At 34.0% G+C, this 23,127-nt stretch overlaps 1 protein-coding gene across 1 annotated transcript in view; it reads right to left on the reverse strand.

Moving 5' to 3' along the window:
- Positions 1-1,913: 1,913 nt before the first annotated feature.
- LOC122271366 (uncharacterized) overlaps positions 1,914-23,127 on the reverse strand; it is a 25,050-nt gene continuing 3,836 nt past the window's right edge. Inside the window, exons 2-8 of the mRNA XM_043052366.2 lie at positions 21,905-22,033; positions 17,358-17,665; positions 14,069-14,186; positions 12,932-13,053; positions 11,237-11,406; positions 7,148-7,311; positions 1,914-2,030 (exon numbers count right to left, since the gene is read on the reverse strand). Coding sequence (XP_042908300.1) covers positions 1,914-2,030; positions 7,148-7,311; positions 11,237-11,406; positions 12,932-13,053; positions 14,069-14,186; positions 17,358-17,416 — 750 coding nt within the window. The 5' untranslated portion in view covers positions 17,417-17,665; positions 21,905-22,033. The remainder of the gene's footprint in view (positions 2,031-7,147; positions 7,312-11,236; positions 11,407-12,931; positions 13,054-14,068; positions 14,187-17,357; positions 17,666-21,904; positions 22,034-23,127) is intronic.

Consider the following 23,127-nt stretch of genomic DNA (forward strand, 5'->3'; position numbering starts at 1 on the left):
AAGTACTTTTCTTAGAAATTTATCATGTGATGTTTCACCCCCTCCCATAAAACTCAAATTTTTTGTGAAGAACTGTTCATTTATATCTAACTAAAACTTGTGAACGATGAGAACGTGGTGGATGATACTGACGAGATGATAAAGTTCCTCCAAATCACACAGCAGTATTGAAAGCTTTAGACACTATTCCTGACTATTTACAATTTAATTTTGCTTCTGAAATTCCCTCTTATACCATTTATATGAACTGGAAAAAACTGTTTTTGAATAACGTCGGCAAAAACAAATACAAACATGTATTAAGATTATTTTGTAAGAAAATAAATTGTCTTAAGGTATGTTAAATTTTTTCTTTGTATAATTAAAGTAAATATCATAACAGTATAAATATTAGCATCTAATCTTTAGAAACATATTTATTAATATTGTCATTGCAATTTACGTTGCGTTTTAGAATCTTGAAGTTTTTCACTTATGCGCTTTTTTCTCTTGGCCCCTTACACCGGTGCATAAGTGAGAGTTCACTGGATCGTTTCAAAATTTCTTTAGCTAGTGAAATGTAAGCTAATAACATTTAAAACAAAAAAGTTTATTTTACGCTGAAATTTTAAATTCAATCATAATTTTGACATAAATTGTTTAAACAATTATGTCATGAAAGCAACAGAACTATTTAGAAAGGGAAAAAATAACCAAAACGGTAAATATTTGAATCTTAACTAACAATTGGTGTTCGAAATGGGCTACAGGTGGCGTAGAGCAGAACTCTCCACCTATGGCAACATTTCGCATGCTTTCACCATTAGCGTGTGGAGAATCATAGAAGAAGGAAGTATGTTAGTCTCTGTCTTGATTTTCATACAGATAAAAAAATTTTAAGTCGGGAAACTAGATGGGACTGAATACTACGTTAAACACAGTTCTAAAAGAAAGCACATGGAAAATTTAAAAAAATATTTTTATTAATTAAAAATGAAAAATATTAAGAAAAATTTAAAATATTGTAGTACATTCCTATACAACTGAAAAGAGGAGAAGTCTTCTCTCCAGATGGCGTATTTGAGCGTTGCGATCACCTATCTTGTTCGATTCAAGATTTTCTGTAAGTAAGGGGTGTGTTTGTGTGTACACTGCTTGTCAATTGCTAAGGAACAACTGATTTATGCAAAGTGACGTTCTTAACAGCCTACCAATAAAAGAAAGACCAAACGTAGAGGGCGTGGTAGAGCAGTATCCTTTATCTGTTTAAAGGTAGTGCACATTACCTCTTCATTCATTCGAAAATTCATGTCAGGAATTTGATCAAAATAGCACTATAGGTTGTTGAACTTATTTCTGTAAAATTCAGTGTGTTGTTGCTATAATTAAGTACAAATTTTTAACAAGATATCATTTGAGTTCTTACAATCGTGGACGAGATGTTAGACTATTGGAAGCAGGTCAAAATGTCACAACCGTGGCAGCAATCTCAAAAAGCGTCATCTCGTGATTAAAAAAGACCTCTGAAGACGGGGATGCTACGTGATAGCATGCTAGTGGTCGTTGTACCCAAGTCGAAATTCTCGATGGTCCCATCAAAATATTTTGATGGCTTTTGTTGATTTCAGTGCGAATATCGTAGCACATTCTTATACAATTGAGAAGAGAAAAAGGAGGAATGTTAAGCCATGGAATCGATCTTCTCCCTAAATAGCGTATTCGAGCGCAACAGAGTAAGAAAGAGCGTAACAGTATCGCGAAAACAGAGTAAGAAAGGGTTAATTTTTCAATAACTTGAAATTAATAATTTCTCTACTCTGTAGTTTCTCATGGGAGAAATCGATATACAATAAAACATAGCAGACATACATAATACTATACATAATACTATACATACATACTACTATACATAAAACAAGGTACACACTTCAGTACTACAATACAATAAATGAGGGCCATACCATTATGTCAACGTTTTCTTCTGTACTTCCTATAGGATTAAACAATGTGCAATTTGTATCATAAGGTTGGGGTAAGAGATGCTGCTCCACCTATGAAAAAATAAAGTCAACATTTTGAAAATAATATTGGTTGCACGGAAGTGAATGAAACAGATTTTACGACCGGGAGGAATTCAATTTTACAATAGGCACTGGATCCAAGTCAAATTTTTTGATGGTTTTCTATTAATATACCAAAATAATCTTGATGATAACCATTACCCCAATCTCGGTATTCGAACTGATTTATGATGGTCCAACTTGTTTTGATGATTCATTCCTGTTGAACCATCAGAACTTTCCATCATAGTTTCTTAAAAATCAATAAATAAAAGTCAGCATTTTGAAAATAATATTGGTTGCACGGAAGTGAATGAAACAGATTTTACGACCGGGTGGAATTCAATTTTACAATAGGCACTGGATCCAAGTCAAATTTTTTGATGGTTTTCTATTAATATACCAAAATAATCTTGATGATAACCATTACCCCAATCTCGGTATTCGAACTGATTTATGATGGTCCAACTTGTTTTGATGATTCATTCCTGTTGAACCATCAGAACTTTCCATCATAGTTTCTTAAAAATCAAATGTTGAAACGGTCATGAGCCACCATCACCCCAATGTAGGAATTTACAGATTTATGATGGGTCAACACGAAGAAACAAGCAAATTTTTCTGATTGTTTATTCCTGAGAACCAACAAGATTTCCCATTAAACCATCATGGAAATGTATAGTTGGAATCCTCATGAATCATCATGGATTATTATCGCTTGTTGGTCTATGAGAATCAAAATTCTCTTCATGATTAAGCATAATATTGTATTTAAGTAGCATTTTCCATCACGGAATGATGGAAGTTGTTTGGCATATCAAAAATCATGAACGCATAATTGTAAATGTTGGAGAATGATGACCATCAAATGTTGTTGGACCAGTATGAATTGCGCTGAAACCAACACATACCATCAAGAACTTTGACTTGGGGAGTAAAGGAGCAAAATATGCGTTAGGTACCCAGTATGTAACACTCTAATTGCAATAGCACTAAATATGGACAACATCCGGAGGCATATATTCATTTGATGTTGGTCCCCTTTAGCATCGATGACAGCCCGCACACGTCTGGGAAGACTTTCCACCAGTTTTTGATGGGTGACCATAGGAATTAACTTCCAGACTTCTATCACAGCTGAAGTGAGTACTTGCAGTGAGGAGGGTCGTTTTGGCTGGCTACGTAATCTGAACTCTAATTCGTCCCAAAGATGCTCTATAGGATTTAGATCGGGGCTATGAGAGAGTCAGTCCAGTTTTTGAACACCCATTTCGTCAAATCCCGTCTGTGCAAGCCTCGATGTGTGAATGGAAAAGCTATCCTGCTGGAATAGAAATGGGCTGAAATGTTGCCATAGAGTTGGGAGTGCAGCATTGTCCAGAATGTCCATATACATCTCAGAGTCTAACCACAGGAACTAACGGACTTAGACCGAATCACAAGAAACACCCCCACACCATTATCCTTCCACCACCATAAAAACCGAGTGTCCGGATACTTTTGGCCGGATAGTGTATCATCATCATCCGTTCTCCTTTTTTTTTTTGATCGTGACAACCACTTTTACGAGGAATGAATATTTCTCCCTTGCTTTCTCTCGACATTCCGCTGTTCTTCCTTCCTTTTCTTGATATTCTGTTACTTCAATGCTCATGTTTTTCATCCTCCAATGAAATTAGAGAAAAGGATAAAAACTCTCTACTACAGCTTGCCTCGGGTCAGTACCATCTATACAATTCGGATAATTCACTTTAATTTGTCTATTTTGCTAACTTTGATGTGAAGTTTTACTGTTAGAGGAGGCATCATTCCTGTTCGACCTTAGCATATGTAAAGGTAAAACTAGAAATATGCGAATACCCTTTAATCAGTAGGCGTATTATAAATTTTACCCCAAAGATACAACGACAAACGAGTTAACGAGACAAACCCACGATTTGCACAATAACCATATAACACCTGGTGGCCATTAAAAAAAAGCGGTTTCGAACGGGTAATTAAATAAAGTGAGGCCCCTTTTTAGCCATATGTTGATAAATGTTTAATTATTATGTAAAGAAATTTCATAAATTTACTTAACCCCTTAAGGATCAGTTAATTTTCAAGAAAACGGTCATAAAAGTGCCTATTTTGCCAAATACACGTATTTGATTAGTGATGACACCTAGTTTGAACTTAACTAACTATCTACAATTACCTTAAAAATATCCTGGTGGTACTGCCATCTAGTGTGTAAAATGAGAAATAAAATGTTTTCCGGGCAAAAGAAATTAATTAGTTTTATTCTTAGTGGCACGTTACTACTGAACACTCCAGCCCGTAAATATCACGGGAGTGAGAAATAGAGGGCGAAACCTCCCCCCGTCATTTTCATGGAGCGAGAAGGAAGGGGTTAAAGAATTTCATAAATTACATTCCGCCCACTACCCTATGAAAATTTCGATGCACTGATAAATCAGCGATTACGTGTAAAAAGTAACCGGTTTAAACACCAGTTGTGAATGCGGAAGCAGAAAAGTCGATTAACTGTCAGGGGTGTTAGACAAAAGATATCCGCTATTAATTTTGCGGTCAGGCCTCCGCTCTTTACCTCCAAACCCTTATTTAAGTAAGCTGTTTTATGATTTGCTCTTGTTCGCTGGAGACTTTCCATATTATACGTGGACTATCAGCAACTGCGCCTCAGCCGGCATCGATGAACTGCGCACTATTAACATGAAAAAAATATTGAAATAGTTAATTAAATTAAAATAGTTAATGGATATGCGTAGTTACTTCAAACTTACTCACGGGAGCTGTGATAGCTCAGGGAATAGAACACTCACCTCCCAATGTGGTTCGAATCGAAATGAATTACGCACACAGCTTGCACCGACCACTGTGCTAACGTAAAATATCCTCATTGTCAACGAATCATGGATTAGAGTCTCCTTACCGTCAGGATAAAAGTGGGTGGTTTTCGGGGTTTTCCTCTCCATGTAACGCGAAAGTGGCTTAGTGTCATCAAAAAGTCCTTCACTAAGGCAAATTTCTTTTAATACTTGATTTGGGTTCTCCCTCGTCTTCTGCATCATATTCAAAATTAAAAGTCAGTGGAATTGAAGGTTAGTAGCCGCAAACTGAAACATTTTTCTGACTGTTCATTTACTTTAATAAAACTTACGTTCAGAAAAATGAGGAATAATACCTGAAACGGCAAGTCCTTTCTGACATAAAGAAGTGCTACAGTTTAGTAAAAGTAAAACATTTGTGATTTAATCTAAAGCTTTTTTACACATTGCGGTTGTTTGAGTTTCGAAATGTTATCAAAAATTGAAAAATTGATTAGAATTATTTTTATTTAGGTAGTCCCCCTCTTTGGTACTTTCTTAAATTAAATTTCTTTTTTTTTTAGTTTAGGTAATAATTATTTTATTTTATAACCGTCATTGAACAGCTGACCCAATTTTGGGTTTACGACTACCAATGTTCAACTCTGTTAACTTCTAATTTAGAACCCAATCCAGAAGACAAGGGAACTCCCGGATCGAGCATTGGGGAGAAATTGGTCTTAGTGGAACTAACCCGCTTTTTGATGGAACTAACCCGCGTAAGACTACTCGTTGGCAATCAACCTATAGTCAATTCATTCAACTCTGTAGCCTTGTAGTTTGGAACCCAATCAAGAAGACAAGGGAACTCCCGGATCGAGCATTGGGAAGAAATTGGTCTTAGTGGAACTAACCCGCTTTTTGATGGAACTAACCCGCGTAAGACTACTCGTTGGCAATCAACCAATAGTCAATTCATTCAACTCCGTAGCCTTGTAGTTTGGAACCCAATCCAGAAGACAAGAGCCCTCTTGGACCAAATATTGGGGAAAATTTAGCCTTCATGGAGGACTTTTCGATGCAACTAACCCGCATTTGCGTTACACGGTGAGGAGAACCACGAGGACCTCTCACTGTTAGCCTGGCGACAAGGGGACTCTAACCCATGATCCGTCTACCCCTGAGGATATTTTACGTCAGCACTGTGATTAGTGTAAGCCGAATGCGGATTTCTTAGCGACAAGCCATCTCTGGGGTTCGAACCAGGTTCCCCTCATTGGAAGGCGAATGCTCTGAGACATCGCGGATCTCATTATCAGGTAATCTGTAAATAAGAGAGAGAGTCGTTAAATGCAGCTGGATTGTAAATTAGCGAGTGCTTACTTCACGTTTAAACACTGCAGATTTATTTAAGTAGATGGTAGTAGATAAGTGAAAATAGAGAGGCGAAAACACTTTTCTTCAATCCTATAATATAGTTAGAAGGAGTTTCTTGTTTAGAATTCATCCAGTTCCTTATTCAGATATTTTATTATGCGAAACTAATAATAAAAAATTATAATTTAAAATATAATGAGATATTATCAATATCTTCTGATCAGCATGCTAATTCATCACAGTGGTCAAAAACTTGGAAGGAAGGCAGGATATTTCATAAAGATTGAGATTTTCTTAGTGACCCTTAACCTGAAATGTCCTCTTACACCGCTAGGGGTTAGAAAGCTAGGGCAGTAGAACCCTAGTTCATGTTATTTGCACCTTTCCTAATGATTATTGTCAAAAGTTGTTTTCAAATAGATCTAGAATTAAATATTTTATCAAACTTAATGATCTGGCGTGTGCCTTTGTGCAATTCGTAAACTTGGCAGGAATAAAAGAACAGCCAAACAGCCTGTTTATGATGAGGAAGCTCCTGTTGTGTCATATGATTCAAGTGATTCTTGCCCCTTATATGTTTTACTTTCTCTACAAATTTATAATAGCTGCCTTGAATTAATTTGTAGATAAAAAGGGAAGATTTGGCTGAAAATCAGTTGAACTCCTACCACGAGGATCCCTGTTTTTTTAAGGCCATGACAGAGAGCTGGTATAGCATTTGCTTGCCAAAAACTTTAACAGGGTCAACAAAAATGCAAAGACTGAGGGAAAGATCCTGGCCCATCTTTTGAATAATCTGCACATAACCAATCGCAAGATAAACTCTCAATCTCGTTTCTTTTATTGTAGGGAGGGGATGATCTCGTGATTGCACGACAGTAGTTTCGTGATTACTCTTTGTATTTCGTAAGCAATACTCACATATTCGGTGACTTTGATAGAATGATATCCTGGCGCTATAAGCTTAATACCGTGTCTGAAAGGATTCACGAGTCTTCTGGAATCGTGCACTGAAAAATAAACGGCCGGTTCAGCTCTAGGATCAATATATTCATCCGAATATACGTTCAACCAAAAGACGATATCTGCGAAACAAAAAAGCATAGATTATAAAAAGCCGGAAAACAAAAAAAATGTTAGGAGATATGATCTCTTCATCAGCTCCCGCGACTATATCTGCAAATAGAAGTGCTTTCTAATATTGTATCAATGTAACCAAAGCAATATATATCAATACAGAAGTGTTAGGAGTATTAAAAAATTGAAATGAAAATTGATTTAGTAAAAAATATATACGAAATGAAACATATCAAACAAAAAACAGAGAATACAGAACAAAACACAAAAGGAAATCTATAAAGCGAGTAGCGAAATCAAATAAACTCACACGTACCGAAATCTTTCAAGAATGATTTAAAATATTTTTGTAATAAAATTGCACATTTTTGATTAAAAAATGATTCCTGAAAAATTTCCTATCGTTTCTTTCACAAAATGTGTTTTTTTCTTCATTAAAATATATATTATTTTTGAATAAAATATATCATGCGAGATGACATTTTTTGGGTTACAAATCAATTATAACTATTATTTGCTTGCAGTTTAAAATAATAATTATGATATTTTTTAAAATCTACAATATGGAATGTAGAGCTGAGTTTCCATGTGNTATATATATATATATATACATATATATATATATATATATGAGCTGGCTAATCATTAAAAATTTCAGAAAAATTTAATTTCAATTTTCAATCTAGCGTGCTCTAATAATTCAAAAATTGCTAGATGATATAATATGGAAATTTTTGCCTTGCTAAAAACATTTTTAGGAAACATTTTGATGTTTGAATTAACCTTTAAGCTTATCTCACAACTGGTTGTAACCTATAGTTTTATCAAAATTATTTTATTTTTTGGCATTTGACTTTGGATTTGACAAAAAATTATGTGCTTCGGGCACCTGAAAAGAAACGATTTTTTAAATTTTTATCTTTCTTTTATGTAAACCAGTGGCTTCCAACTGGCTGCCCGGGGGCCGCATCCGGCCCACGAAGCCTTTTTTTTGGTGGACCGCGAACTAAAATATATTAGTTGTCGTTTTTTTGGGAACAATCTTCTTAAAAAATCTATATGGATTTAAAATAATTTTCTTTCGCTTAAGAAAACCTGATTTCTTCGTTTCTGTAAAATTTAACAAACCAACGATGCAAAAAAAATTATTTCTCAGGTTTTACACCCAAGAAAATATTTATTTAAATACAAAAATAATTGTGTATGTTGTTCTTTTTCATTTCGTCTTTTTGTATTTTGTGAATATAATTCAGCATTCTCGTATTAAAAATTTTCTCGAAGAAATTCTGCCATTCAACTTTTTGAAACTACTCATTTTGGACGAAATTATTAACATTTGTAAACTATAAAACGCACAAAAGAGGGAATGAATATCATGTTTTATTTAAATTCCTTAAATTGAATATCGCATGTGCGGAAAAGAAAAAAAAATTAATTTCCGATGCTTTTTTTCAGAATTTTCTGTTGTTGCTATAATTCTTAATAAGTCGAAAAAATTTTCAATTTGTCATAGAATTAAACTTGAAAAAAAAAAAATCTTGTCACTAAGTTTCTGATTAAGAGAAGATTCAAAATACGTAACAAGCGTTATATTTAATGTTTGTTATTTTTTTTTCATATTAAAAAATTTTGATAAAAATCTGACTGTAATATTTAATTGTCCTACAAACATAAAAGAGTCCTATATAAAATTTTGATAAAGATGCGGCCCGCCATTTGCTGGTGTTTTCAATTGCGGCCCCGGGCCCCATGTAAGTTGGAAACCCCTGCTGTAAACGATTGGATTTGACAAAAAATTATGTGCCACGAGGACCTGAAAAGAAATGATTTTTTAAAGATTTCATCATTCGTCGAAAATTTTAATGAACCGAGTGCTCTAGAAAATACACTGGGATTCAATTATTTCTTAAATTAAGTTTATTTTATTTATTTATTATTTTGATGTTTTTTTTTCTGTTTTTCATTTGTTTTATCTACAGTTGTCTTTGTAATCTGCCTTTAGAAGTTATAGAGAGAAAAAATGAATTTATGAAGACAAAGCGCATTTAGCTGTATATTGCTTTGATTTTTTTTTGTCCTTTAAAAGTAGTTCCAGTTTTTTTTCTCCAGTTATTATAAAAGTTACAAGAAAATGTAGGTACTTATCGGTTATAGGAACCAAGTGTTAGCAACAGCTTCTCCGGGGGCAAGAATATTGTTCCCCATAATCAATAAGTAAGAATTTTAATATCGCTATACAAAGTCAAAAAATATCGATATTTAGCATTATATAGCAATGTTTTTGCAATTTATTTAAATAATATAATTTTTACATCTGTCAATACGCAAGTAAAATTTATCAAATCGCATTGAGTAATCATCGTTATGTATAATAGTTCCAATATTATCTTTTTTATTTGTTAAGTTATCAATAATGATAGTCACCAATATACAATATTTACAGCTATTTATTATTATGTAGATATTATTATATACGTTGCGTATTGTTATCATTAGTTATAAAGATATGGTAATATTTGATACACTTACGGTATTATTACCGGTAGTCGATGACCTTTGTAAACCAGAATCTGGGTTCATTCCTGCTAGTTGGTGATCCATGGTCACTTTAACTGATAAGTGTTCCGCAGTGGACTGATCGTTAAGACACGGTTCCCAGCAGATCACCGAAGTCAAGCATCACCGGCTGCGGTCTGTGTGCGGGTGGGTGACCACTTGGATCAGTCTGCGTAGGGACCAAAGGTGTGCGGTATTGGTCCTCGTTAAACTGTGCTACCGCAAAGTGCTCGACTTCGCGTGCAGGTCGTCGGGCTACCGAAGCGGGGGTGCCCTCCCCTCTGCAGAGGATCAAAATTGTGATGGCATGTCTACGGATCATCCTCAGGGATGTTTCCCAGACAGTCGCCAATAGCCCATAGTGCAGCTCTAGTGCGACGTAAATGAACTACAACAAAATTAACTGATAAGTGCCAAAATATTTTATTTTTCCAATTCAATGAAATACGTATTTTAAATAATTATTTAAAGCACTATTTTTGCTTTAAAAAAAGAATGTTTCAAGGTGCCTCAAACTTTTTTTTTTTAAATACTGAATAAAGTAAGTACGATTTTGGTATCTAAAACAAATTGGAAAGGTTCTAAAAATTATAGTAGATATACAAATAAATAAAGCAAAAGATTTCCAATAAGAGCTAAGAAATGTACATACTATATAACAAATAAGAGTGTCAAAACACAAAATGACCGGAGAACGTAACGAAGTCGAACATATTGCAATAAGGAAAGAAGTTGTTTACCAGAGAGGGGTACATTTATAGAACCTTAACTATAGATGAGACCGTGTAATGATAAGAACAGATGGCTCTAGAGGTTGAAATTCCGATTGATTTTTGCTGTTAAAACTTGAATTCAAATAATATAAATATTCTTTTCATACTTGCAATGTATACAATATAACACGTTCTTTCAATTTAAATTTCAACGAAATTTGCACATGATTTTAGAAGACTACGCAAGCATGCTAACCACCGTTAGTAAAAACTAAGGTTGACATTTTACACAAGTATAGCCAAATAAAGGATAATATTCAAAACATGGCAAACCTTTATTCACGTTGTGATATTCTTCAATTTGTTTTAGACACACAACCAGTTAGAATTTATAAATTACAAGAAACTCTTATGAATGGTAAAATTTCGTGTTAATTTAAACACAAATCGCATTCAAAAACTTTCTATATTATTATGCCTGTTTAAATAGTGCCTCTTAAGCATAATATAAGTAGTAGGATACATCAGAAGTTTTCTAAATTTCTTCCTGTTTTAGAAAGCTTGTTATTTGTGTATTTTTAGGCATTTATTTGTGCTGTTGGGCATGTTTCTAACTCAAAGTAAACCCTTTCAATATTTAGGAGATATAAATTTGCTTGCTTACCTTTCATACTATGAACAGTAGTCTCGTTTTTCCCAATAGTCTTATGTATATTTCTCAGAGTAATGGTTCGATTGAAATCTGTCCAAAATAACAGACGATGTTTTAGTCCATATGTCATACAAATTGCTGGTTCTCCCTCGTTGTTGATAAATGACACCAGGTTAAACAGTCTTAAAAAGGAACAAAAATAAATGTTAAACACATGCCAACATGAACTTCTAAGATTGTAGCTGGAGAACTGGTTCAATAACGAAAACGTAAAAATCGTTGGTGCACTTCGTATTTTTACCTAGCGCTCTTATGAAAATAGATATAACTGAAATCCGTGTTTTTTAAAAAGGAGAATCATAAAAATTTCAGCGAGCAAAATAACTTCACTAATTGGTATAGATGTGACGTCGGGTGGGTCAGGGAGTACGTGCCCCTTCCCCAAATAATTTTCCAAAACTTCAATTTTAAAGTTATTACTTTTTTAAAATCCAAAACTTCCAACAACTAATTATTAATTTAAAAGAATAAATGCCCTAAAAAAATCGTCAGTTTTCAATATTTAACATATAATTGAACGGAAATATTTTAGAATTATCACTTTTTTGTAAAGGCTGTCTTAAAAACCAGTTAAAGAATTTCTTAAAGTTGTTTCAATTTAAACTCAAAAAAATAAAATTTGAGAACAATCAAACAATCTTTCAATGAAACCAAATTTAAGTATTATTATTATTTATTTTTAGATTACAATTGTAGGCTGTGGCTATTTTAGTTCAGCACAATACAATTTTTTTAGTTGTAATTATTATTTACCAACACTTAACATCACTGTCAAAAAAATTTTCAGATTTTTCTACCATACTATACTATAGCATGGCCGCCTATTGATTATTAAAGTATCTACACGGGTAGATTGCACTTTGGAACAACACCAATTATTCATTAAAAACCTTAATTGTTAATAACTTTTACATGTAAGAGGAATTTAACGAAAGATGTCTGTATCTATACATCTACTTATAATGTTCTTATAATGTATCATTAATAGCTATCTGTATCTTTAAATGCAATTTTGAGTTACATATATTTTTTAAGCTTAAAAAAATTATATAGTTTGAGAATTGAGACCAAGACTGGCGAATTTTCTATCTCCTACGATACATCCATACGTTATTACTGAAAACATGCGAAATGTTGTCATAGGTAAAGAGTTCAGCTACGGGCCACCGGTAACCAATTATATAATCTTCAATGTATTTAGTACTAAGAAAAGAAGAAACAGAGGTCTGAAGAAGAAGCAGAGAACAGAAGAAGCAGAGCAGAAAAGAAGAAGCAGAACAGAAAAGAAGAAGCAGAGAAGAGAAGAAGAAGCAGAGAAGAGAAGAAGAAGCAGAGAACAGGAAGCAGAGAAAAGAACAGGAAGCAGAGCAGAGAAGAAGAAGCGGAGCAGATAAGATGAAGCAGAGAAGCGGAGAAAAAGCAAAGAAGAGAAGAAGAAGTAGAGGAATTAAGAATCTGAGAAGAGAAGAAGAAGCAGTGAAGAGAAGGAGAAGCAAAGCACAGAAATAGAAACAGGGAAAGAGAAACAGAGCAGAGCAGAGTAGAAGAAGCTTTTATTATTTTTCTATTAAAGATTATGAAAAAAAAAATTTTTCTTGGGTCTTAAAAACATTATCTAATATTTTTTACTCGTAAAACTATCTTTACCTTGGCTCATAAGGTTTGGTTAAACTGTTTTCGTGAATTTTAGTTATAACGTTTTTATATTCGTGTAGTGTTCTTTGCCAGCTATAGCAATCATCTTGGCACACAGGATTTTCTTTAAAAACCTAAAAATTAAAACAAAATTTCAAACTATTGATATTATTTTCTGTTACAGATAATATATTTCATATCATGCCATAAATTAATTCACACAAATCTTATGAATAACGAATTGATGCAACTAGGTGTAAAGAATATAGTACGAAAAGATGCCTTACGCTGTAAAAATTGTGGCGTAAAACCAATACAAATTTTGTGTGGGAAAACTCCGAAGATTATATGTTATTTCAAGTTAATATCAAATTTCAAGCTCTGACATACTTTAAAGGGATAAGTTAAATCTAAACACTTATGGATAGAGCACTTACCCCCTAATAAGGTGAATCGAGTTCGAATCCTAACGATGGTAAGTCGATATGAATTCTGTCCCCGGCTTGCAGCAACCGCAGTGCTGACGTAAAATATCCTCAGTGGTAGACGGATTATGGGTTAGAGTCTCCTTGCCGTCAGGCTAAACATGGGAGATTGTTGTGTTTTTCTTCTACATGTAACACACATGAGAATTAGGTTCCATCAAAAAGTTCTAAACAAAAGCAAAATTTCCTTCAATATTTGATCCACGGGATCACATGTCTTCTGGGTTACGTACAAAATTAGAATGCTACACGGTTGAACATTTGTAGTCTCAATATTAAGTCGGCTGTTAAAGGACGGTTACAAAAAAAATTTAAATACTTCATACGTATTGATTTCATGTATTAATCTTCCTGCAATATTAATTCGAATACCTCATACTACAAATCTTATGCATTCCACTTTTTACAATGTAAATTTTAACATGATTACTTGATACTTGATTCATTACACGTTTTTCAAAATAAACCTTGTTTAAATATTCTTCAAATTTAATATGATAAATTTTATGCAATCCACGCTTTAAAAGGTATACTTTGCGTCTGATGTATTAAAATTCTTACACTGTAATTTTTCAATTTGAATATTTTATACTTAAAATATGATGCATTAGACTTTTGGCAATGCAAATACATTTGTAAAAAGAAGAGCATGTGTAAGACTTACTCCCAAATACAGGTCTTCCAGGTTACAATAGTTGGGGTGCTTGTTGCAAAACTCTTCCTCAGATTTGAAGAATTTGCATTTATGTGGCTGTTCTTCACAAACTAGTTTTCTGTTTCGTCTTCAAAGAAAATCATGAATTATAAACATATAAACTCACGTGCAAAAAGTTTAAGAGAATTATTTTCTTTTTAAAGAATAGTACAGTCGCGAAATTAAAACTGCAATCAATATCCGATATTCATTAACGTATGAGAAAAATAATGTTGAATAGCATAAGAAAAGCAACTTGTTTTGATAGTTTGTTCATGTTGAACCACCAGAAATTACCATCATAGTTCCAAGGAAATCAAATGTTGGAATGATCGTGACCCACCATCATCCCAATCTAGTAATTCGGACCGATTTTTGATGGGCCAACATAAAAAAAAATTATTTTGATGGTATATTCTTGATGAACCAACACTAATTATTATTAAACCATCTTAAAAATGCATTGTTGTACCATTATGGACCATCACGAATTTTCATCATTGTATCTTATAAATCAAATGTTGGAACGATCATGATCAACCATCATCCTAATGTAGGAATCCGGACTGATTTATAATGGGCAATCATAAAAAAATTTAAAAAAATTGTTTTGAGGGCATATTCTTGATGAATCAACACTAATTATTATTAGCCCCATTAAAAATGCATCTTTGTACCATTATGGACCATCACGAATTTTCATCATTGTATCTTATAAATCAAATGTTGGAACGATCATGATCAACCATCATCCCAACGTAGGAATCCGGACTGATTTATAATGGGCCAACATAAAAAAATAGAAAAAATTGTTTTGAAGGTATATTCTTAATGAACCAACACTAATTATTATTAGACCCCCTTAAAAATGCATTTTTGTACCATTATGGACCATCACGAATTTCCATCATTGTATCTTATAAATCAAATGTTGGAACGATCATGATCAACCATCATTCCAATGTAGGAATCCGGACTGATTTATAATGGGCAATCATAAAAAAATTTAAAAAAATTTTTTGATGGCATATTCTTGATGAACCAACACTAATTATTATTAAACCATCTTCAAAATGCATTGTTGTACCATTATGGACCATCACGAATTTTCATCATTGTATCTTACAAATCAAAAGTTGGAACGATCATGATCAACCATCATCCCAATGTAGGAATTCGGACTGATTTATAATGGGCCAACATGAAAAAAAAATTTGTTGGCATATTCTTGATGAACCAACAGTAATTATTATTAAACCATCTTCAAAATGCATTGTTGTACCATTATGGACCATCACGAATTTTCATCATTGTATCTTATAAATCAAAAGTTGGAACGATCATGATCAACCATCATCCCAATGTAGGAATTCGGACTGATTTATAATGGGCCAACATAAAAAATAAAAATAAAAATTTTTGTTTTTATATTCTTGATGAACCAACAATAATTATTATTAAACCATCATAAAAATGCATTGTTGTACTATTATGGACCATCACGAATTTTCATCATTGTATCTTATAAATCAAAACTTGGAACGATCATGATCAACCATCATCCCAATATAGGAATTCGGACTGATTTATAATGGGCCAACATAAAAAATTTAAAAAAAAATTTGTTGGTATNCAAAAGTTGGAACGATCATGATCAACCATCATCCCAATGTAGGAATTCGGACTGATTTATAATGGACCAACATAAAAAAATAAAAAAAAATTTGTTGGTTTATTCTTGATGAACCAACAGTAATTATTATTAAACCATCTTCAAAATGCATTGTTGTACCATTATGGACCATCACGAATTTTCATCATTGTATCTTATAAATCAAAATTTGGAACGATCATGATCAACCTTCATCCCAATGTAGGAATTCGGACTGATTTATAATGGGCCAACATAAAAAAATTTTAAAAAAATTTTTTGGTATATTCTTGATGAACCAACACTAATTATTATTTAACCATCTTCAAAATGCATTGTTGTACCATTATGGACCATCACGAATTTTCATCATTGTATCTTATAAATCAAAAGTTGGAACGATCATGATCAACCATCATCCCAATGTAGGAATTCGGACTGATTTATAATGGACCAACATAAAAAAATAAAAAAAAATTTGTTGGTATATTCTTGATGAACCAACAGTAATTATTATTAAACCATCTTCAAAATGCATTGTTGTACCATTATAGACAATCACGGATTTTCATCATTGTATCTTATAAATCAAATGTTGGAACGATCATGATTAACCATCATCCTAATGTTGGAATTCGGACTGATATATAATGGGCCAACATAACGAAATAAAAAAAATTGTTTTGATGGTATATTCTTGAGGAACCAACACTAATTATTATTAGACCCTCTTAAAAATGCATTTTTGTACCATTATGAACCATCACGAATTTTCATCATTGTATCTTATAAATCAAATGTTGGAACGATCATGATCCACCATCATCCCAATGTAGGAATTCGGACTGATTTATAATGGACCAACATAAAAAAATAATAAAAAAATTGTTGGTATATTCTTGATGAACCAACAGTAATTATTATTAAACCATCTTCAAAATGCATTGTTGTACCATTATAGACAATCACGGATTTTCATCATTGTATCTTATAAATCAAATGTTGGAACGATCATGATCAACCATCATCCTAATGTAGGAATTCGGACTGATATATAATGGGCCAACATAAAAAAATTAAAAAAAAATTTGTTGGTATATTCTTGATGAACCAACACTAATTATTATTTAACCATCTTAAAAATGCCTTGTTGTACCATTATGGACCATCACGAACTTTCATCATTGTATCTTATAAATCAAAAGTTGGAACGATCATGTTCAACCATCATCCCAATGTAGGAATCCGGACTGATTTATAGTGAGCCAACATAAAAAAATTAAAAAAAAATGTTTGATGGTATATTCCTGAGAGCCAACAAGAATTCCCATTAAGCTATCATGAAAATGTTTAGTTGGAACCATCATGGACCACCACGGATCATCATGGATTGTTGGTCCATGAGTGTCGAACTTGTATTGATGGGTAACCAGCATAGTATGAATGTAGCATTTTTCATCATTGGAATGATAGAAGTTTGGCATGTCAAAAACCATGAATGCATAATGGAAAATGTTGGATGACTGTAAGCATCAAATGAACCATCATGAATTGTACTGAAACCAACAGGACTTGGATAAATTTGCCGCATATACATAGATTACTCACCTATTTGAATCACACAGAGTGATTGCTGGACGATCTATGTATATTGGCCTCTCCATCATTACTATTGAAGTAGTTTCATAAGCAAGATATTGTGATGCGAAGTGATAAGTAAAACATAGAAATCCGATTAAATTCAAAAGAAATATCAATAGCTTTATGAATTTTTCTGTCGCGGACTTCGACGATGTTAAATCTGCTATGGAAGAAATAAAAGATCTCTTGAATATCTTCACAGCTGGAGACGCTTCAATTTCTTTTCTTTTCTGTTGAGTTCTACTTTCAAATAACTGAAGAGTATTATTTCTTTTCTAAAGAAAAAAGAATACAGTTTAGTTTCAAATTCATTTGTAAAAGGATAAAATACTTTTAAAATGGTTAAACAAATCTGCAGTGACTTTCTCTTTTCGACTCTTTTCCAAGTTTAAAACTCTTTTCAAGCTTAAAGTACAGTAATGTAAATAAATAATTTACAAAATTATTCATAAATTCCAGTATAAATTATTAAAGTTTTTAAATAAAATTAGTTACCCTATTCAGTAAAAGCGAAAATTAAAATTTAAAAAAAAAAATCATCGTATACAATGAACCAGTTCGAAAGGAAAAAGAATATCCGAAAGTAAGGAACAAACACTTTATCATAGATAGCTGACAAAAACGCTCACCACACCAAAATGTCAAGTAAAATTTTTAATTAAAATACAGCCATGCATGGCAAAAACGATGATGAAATAAATTTAAAAAAAAGAAGTAATAGCATGAGAAATTGGTACTTTTTTTGGAGGTTTTATAAGATAATCCATATCGGGATAGCCTGGTTGATAGGGCGTTGCCCCCGGGTCCAAGAAGTCGTAAGTTCGATCCCCGCTGGTCAAAGACTCCTCATGCAGCAAATGGTGACTGGTGAACGTTGAATCTGTCAAATCACAAAGTCCTCCATGTTCCTATAACAAATCAATATTTCTGTGGTACTGAATTGGAGATTGATCGTTCTCTGGTTCAGATCAAAATTACAATCTGTGGATGAATGAATGGATGTATGAATGGGTCCATCATATACACGGGCTGCATCGTGGTTCTTGTGGTGCATTCTTGGTCATAGATGGCGCCACTGAAAAACTAGAAGCTCATCCTCTACCTTAAATTCGCTTGGTTTCACCACACAGGCTTGCTAGTATTAGCAAGTGGCATTAGATATAACAACGGCATAAGATAGTCCAAAAAAGATGAAGAAATTGAATTGTACTTAAAGTAGGTTTAAAAGTGGGACATTTTTCCACCTATGGCAATGCAGGTCATAAAATTAGTTCTTACGATGTTTATAAGGTTAAGAAATGTTTTAGAAATATAAATTTATTGTCTTAGAACAATAAATTCCACCCCTTCGATAAGTGCTAGTGGGTTCTTCAAGCTACAAAAACATTTTAGGCATACATGATGAGATTCAGGTCTAGATATCTGATTTTCAACTGCATACTCTAAATGTTTTCATCTTCAAGACAATTGCTTAACCAGCTTTGTAGTGCGACGAGTTGTCAACCAAACTAGGAACAATTGGCTAATATGAAAAATCTTACAAAAGTCTCCAAGATCCAAACTTAATACTCTCAAGAACTCTGAATGCTTCCGTAAAAACATTTGCAAGTCTGTGTTGTTGATGATAATCATGACGTTCCACACCATAGTTTCTATTATGCAGTGCAATTGAAAAAACAATGTAAGTGCTACACGATTCCATTTCAAGATCAGTGTCATGACTACTATTTTTTTGTCGATTGCTAATGCTATGAACACTAAAATAGACTTTCAGAAGACTGAGAAAATAAAACTTATTTTTGAATTTTTTTGACAATATAGGGTTTATTGTTCCAAAATGCCAGCTCTATATATAAAAATCTCAATTTTGATTTTTTTTGTCACTTACGTCGATTTTCTTACTCACGGCAGTATTGGTACCCCCATTGGGCCACTTCCGTGATTTGGTGACACAGTTTTGGTTCCCTAGTTCTCAAATTTAAATGCGTCGAGAATCATTATTAAGAGTTTGAGCTACGACACTGAATACATTCAGTAAATGAGATAAGCAGGCTTTGAGCATGTCTGAGATGCTCTCGGCAGAGTCATTGCAGCTCACCACATCCTCCAAGACACCTTCAAAGGTTAAAAACGCTCTTCATGAAGAATTCATTGGCTTCTGACCTTAAATTTACTATTCTAACATACACTAAGTGGCCAAAAGTAACCGGACACCCAGGGGTATGGGCTTGGAGTGTTCTGAGGTACATATTAATATGACGTTGGACCCTCTTTTGCATCGATAACATCCTGCACACGTCTGGAAAGACTTTCCACCGGTTTTCGATAGGTGGCCATAGGAATTGTCTTCCATCAAAGCAGAAGTGAGCGCTTGCAGTGAGGAGGGTTGATTTGACTGGCTACGTAATCTGCGCTCTAATTCGTCCCAAAGGTATTCTATGGGATTTAGATCAGGGCTCTGGGAAGGCCAATTCAGTGTTTGAACACCCATTTTGTCGAATCTTGTCTGTGTAAGCCTCGATGTGTGAATGGCGCAGTTATCCTGCTGGAAGGGAAATGGGCAGAAATATTGCCATAGAGTTTGGAATGCAGTATTGTCCAAAATGTCCACATACATGTCAGAGTTCATGTTTTCAACCACAGGAACTAACGGACCCAGGTGAAACCTCAAGAAACACCCCCCACCATTATGCTTCCACCACCATAACACCTGGATGTTCGGATGCTTTTGGAGAGTGTATTGATGAATATTGTTAGCAATACAAAAAGGGAGTTTATTCAGAGATTTTCACTGATGTCCGTAGGGGTCATAAACTGTAGAAGACATTCCACTAGGGTAGTGTCTCAATATTAATTTTTGTACTATCTTTCTGCAATGCCCATTAATTCATGAGCTTCATCAGTTACTTTTTCCTCGCCATTATTTGTCCACGTTCTGATGTATTTGTATACTAAGTTTTATTCGATCTGGTTAATTTATTCCTAATCGTCCCACAGTGACTGGTTGTTAAGACACGAGCAGATCACCATAATCAATTATCACTTTCTGCGGCCAGTGTGCGGTATTGGTCCTTGTTAAACTGTTTCACCGTAAAGGGATTGATTTTGCGCGCAGGTTGTCCTGATGGCATATTTTCAGATAATACTTAGGGATGCTTCCCACATCGTTGCCAATAGCCCATTGAGTAGCTCTAGTGCAACTTAAATATACACTATCTTCCCAAAAGTATCCAGACACTCGATCATGGTGGTAGTGGAAGCATAATGGTGTGGGGGTGTTTCTCATGGTTTGGCCAAGGTCCGTTAGCTCCTGTGGTAGGAAATATTAACTCTGAAATGCACGTGGACATTCTGGACGATGCTGCACTCCCATCTCCATAGCAATATATCAATGGGAAGGCCCATTTCTCTTTCTGCAGGATAACTTCTCCCTTTACACTCATCGAGGATTCCACAGACGTGGTTTGACAAAATGGGTGTTCAAAAAATGGACTGGTCTTCTCAGATCCCCGGTCTAAATACCTTTGGGATGAATTAAAGCTCAGATTACGTAACCAGCCGAATCAACCATCCTCACTGCAAGCACTCACTTCAGCTGTGATGGAAGTCAAATCCCATGGCCACCTATCAAAAACAAGTAGAAAGTCTTCCCAGACGTGTACAGGTTGTCATCGATGCAAAAGGTGGAGCAACATCATATTAATATGTGCTTCGAGACGCTTTAAGTTCATACTACTAAGTGCTCGGATATTTTTTGCAAGATAGTGCGCTACAACAACAACTTATTCTTGAATTATCTGCTGCAATGTGTTTCTGAACCTTTGTCTATAAGTCTATTTTCACTTTTTAAATAACTTCAAAAGCCTGAAAGATCTTTATTTTTTTTTAAAAAAAACAAGCAATTTCTTATGGCTCGTAATTATTTAAGAGTAGAACTATATGAAGGCTTTAGATGAATAGCGGACTAACTTTACTTGGTAAAACAAAGTCTTAGACTGCCTTAAAAATTACGAGTGATTCGAAAAATCAGTCAGTGTAAATATAAAAGGATACACAAATCTACAGTTTACTGCAATCTGATTAAAAAACAAACAATTCGTTCTCATGAGCTTTCAAAATTGATTACAAAGTTCATTAATAGATTCAACAGTTAACTTTGAAAATCAGTAAAACTATATATTCAAAGAAACTTCTATTTACTGCAGCAACATATTGCAGACTGAGGACAAAACTGAAAGCAGCGGAATGAAACTTTTTTTTTGTGTTAGTTTAGTGACCTTTTAATAGTTAGGTGACGCTATCTGTTGACGAAATCCTGATTTTCAAATTAGGTGTGAAATAAATTTTTTTATAAACTAAGCAGAACATAATTTCCTTTCTGCCTCTTTCTGTTTTTCTTTGTTTGATTTTTCAAATCGTTGGTCATTTTTGGGTCGATATTCGGTGAAAAATGACTTACAATAAAGTGGATAATAAAATCATAGAAAAAGAGAAACAGATAATATGGTATTTACCCTTTTTGAAAAGGTGGCAATTAAAAATAAAACTAAGCAAATTCTGACAACTAAATCAGCCAACTGTAGAAAAGATATTCCAGTCCAAAGCCCAAGGATACCACCGATTCTGCTCACTATTTCCAGATACTGTTAAATGTGAAAATATCCATTATTACAAAGCAATAGGGACAAATTAAAACTAAGATAACTGATAATGAAACATACAGTATACCTGAGTTGAGTGCTGCACTATCTGGCCAAATGTGTCCAGACACCTGGTGTTATGGTGGTGGGAGCATAATGGTTCGGGGGTATTTATCGTGGTTTGGCCTGGGTCCGTTAGTTCCTGTGGTTGGAAACATGAATTCTGAGAGGTATGTGAACATTCTAGATAAAGCTGCACTCCAAACTCTATAGCAATATTTCGGTCTGTTTCTCTTTCATCAGGATCATTGCTCCATTCACACATCGAGGCTTACACAGACGTGATTTGACGAAATGGGTGTTCAAAAACTGGGCTAGCCTTCTCAGAGCTCCGATGTAAATCCCAGAGAACACCTTTGGGACGAATCAGAGCTCAGATTACGCATCCAGTCTGATCGACCTTCCTCACAAAAAGCACTACTCACTTCAGCTGTGATAGAAGTCCTATTCAAAAACTGGTGGAACGTCTTCCCAGACGTGTCATAGATGCAAAAAGGGGGATCAACGTCATATTAATATGTGCATCGAGATTCCATACCACTTGGTGTCCGGATACTTTTGGCCGGATAGTGTATTTTAAAATATATTTGAAATGTTCAGAGTGCATAATTCAGATCAGAGTTCCATAATTCAGAGAAAATGTCTAGGAATTTTCGTTTCCTTCTGGTAGGTGGCAATGAGGATTGTTTTAATTAATTTTAATGAGTATCGGTATCCCTCAACACAGAGGGATAAAGCTTTTATCACCGTATCGGGTCAACTGGATCAGTAGCTGACAATTGTATTGTAATATAATCTTATCTATATATATATTTATCTTACACGGCACCAAAAAAAGCCTCATTACAACTCCCCGAGTGGCAACGTTAGAAAATCGGCCAATGATTGCTGCTAAAAATGTCACAATGCCAAATCTAGCTAAGGGGGCTCAACATATAGCGTTTTTAAAAACGGAAACAATAACCAGAGTGAACAATATCAGGTTGTTCAATTCAGATTCATGCCCTAAAAACATGATAATATTTAATTGAGAAGTG

This window comes from Parasteatoda tepidariorum, chromosome 9, assembly GCF_043381705.1.
Source record: "Parasteatoda tepidariorum isolate YZ-2023 chromosome 9, CAS_Ptep_4.0, whole genome shotgun sequence".
NCBI lineage: Eukaryota > Metazoa > Arthropoda > Arachnida > Araneae > Theridiidae > Parasteatoda > Parasteatoda tepidariorum.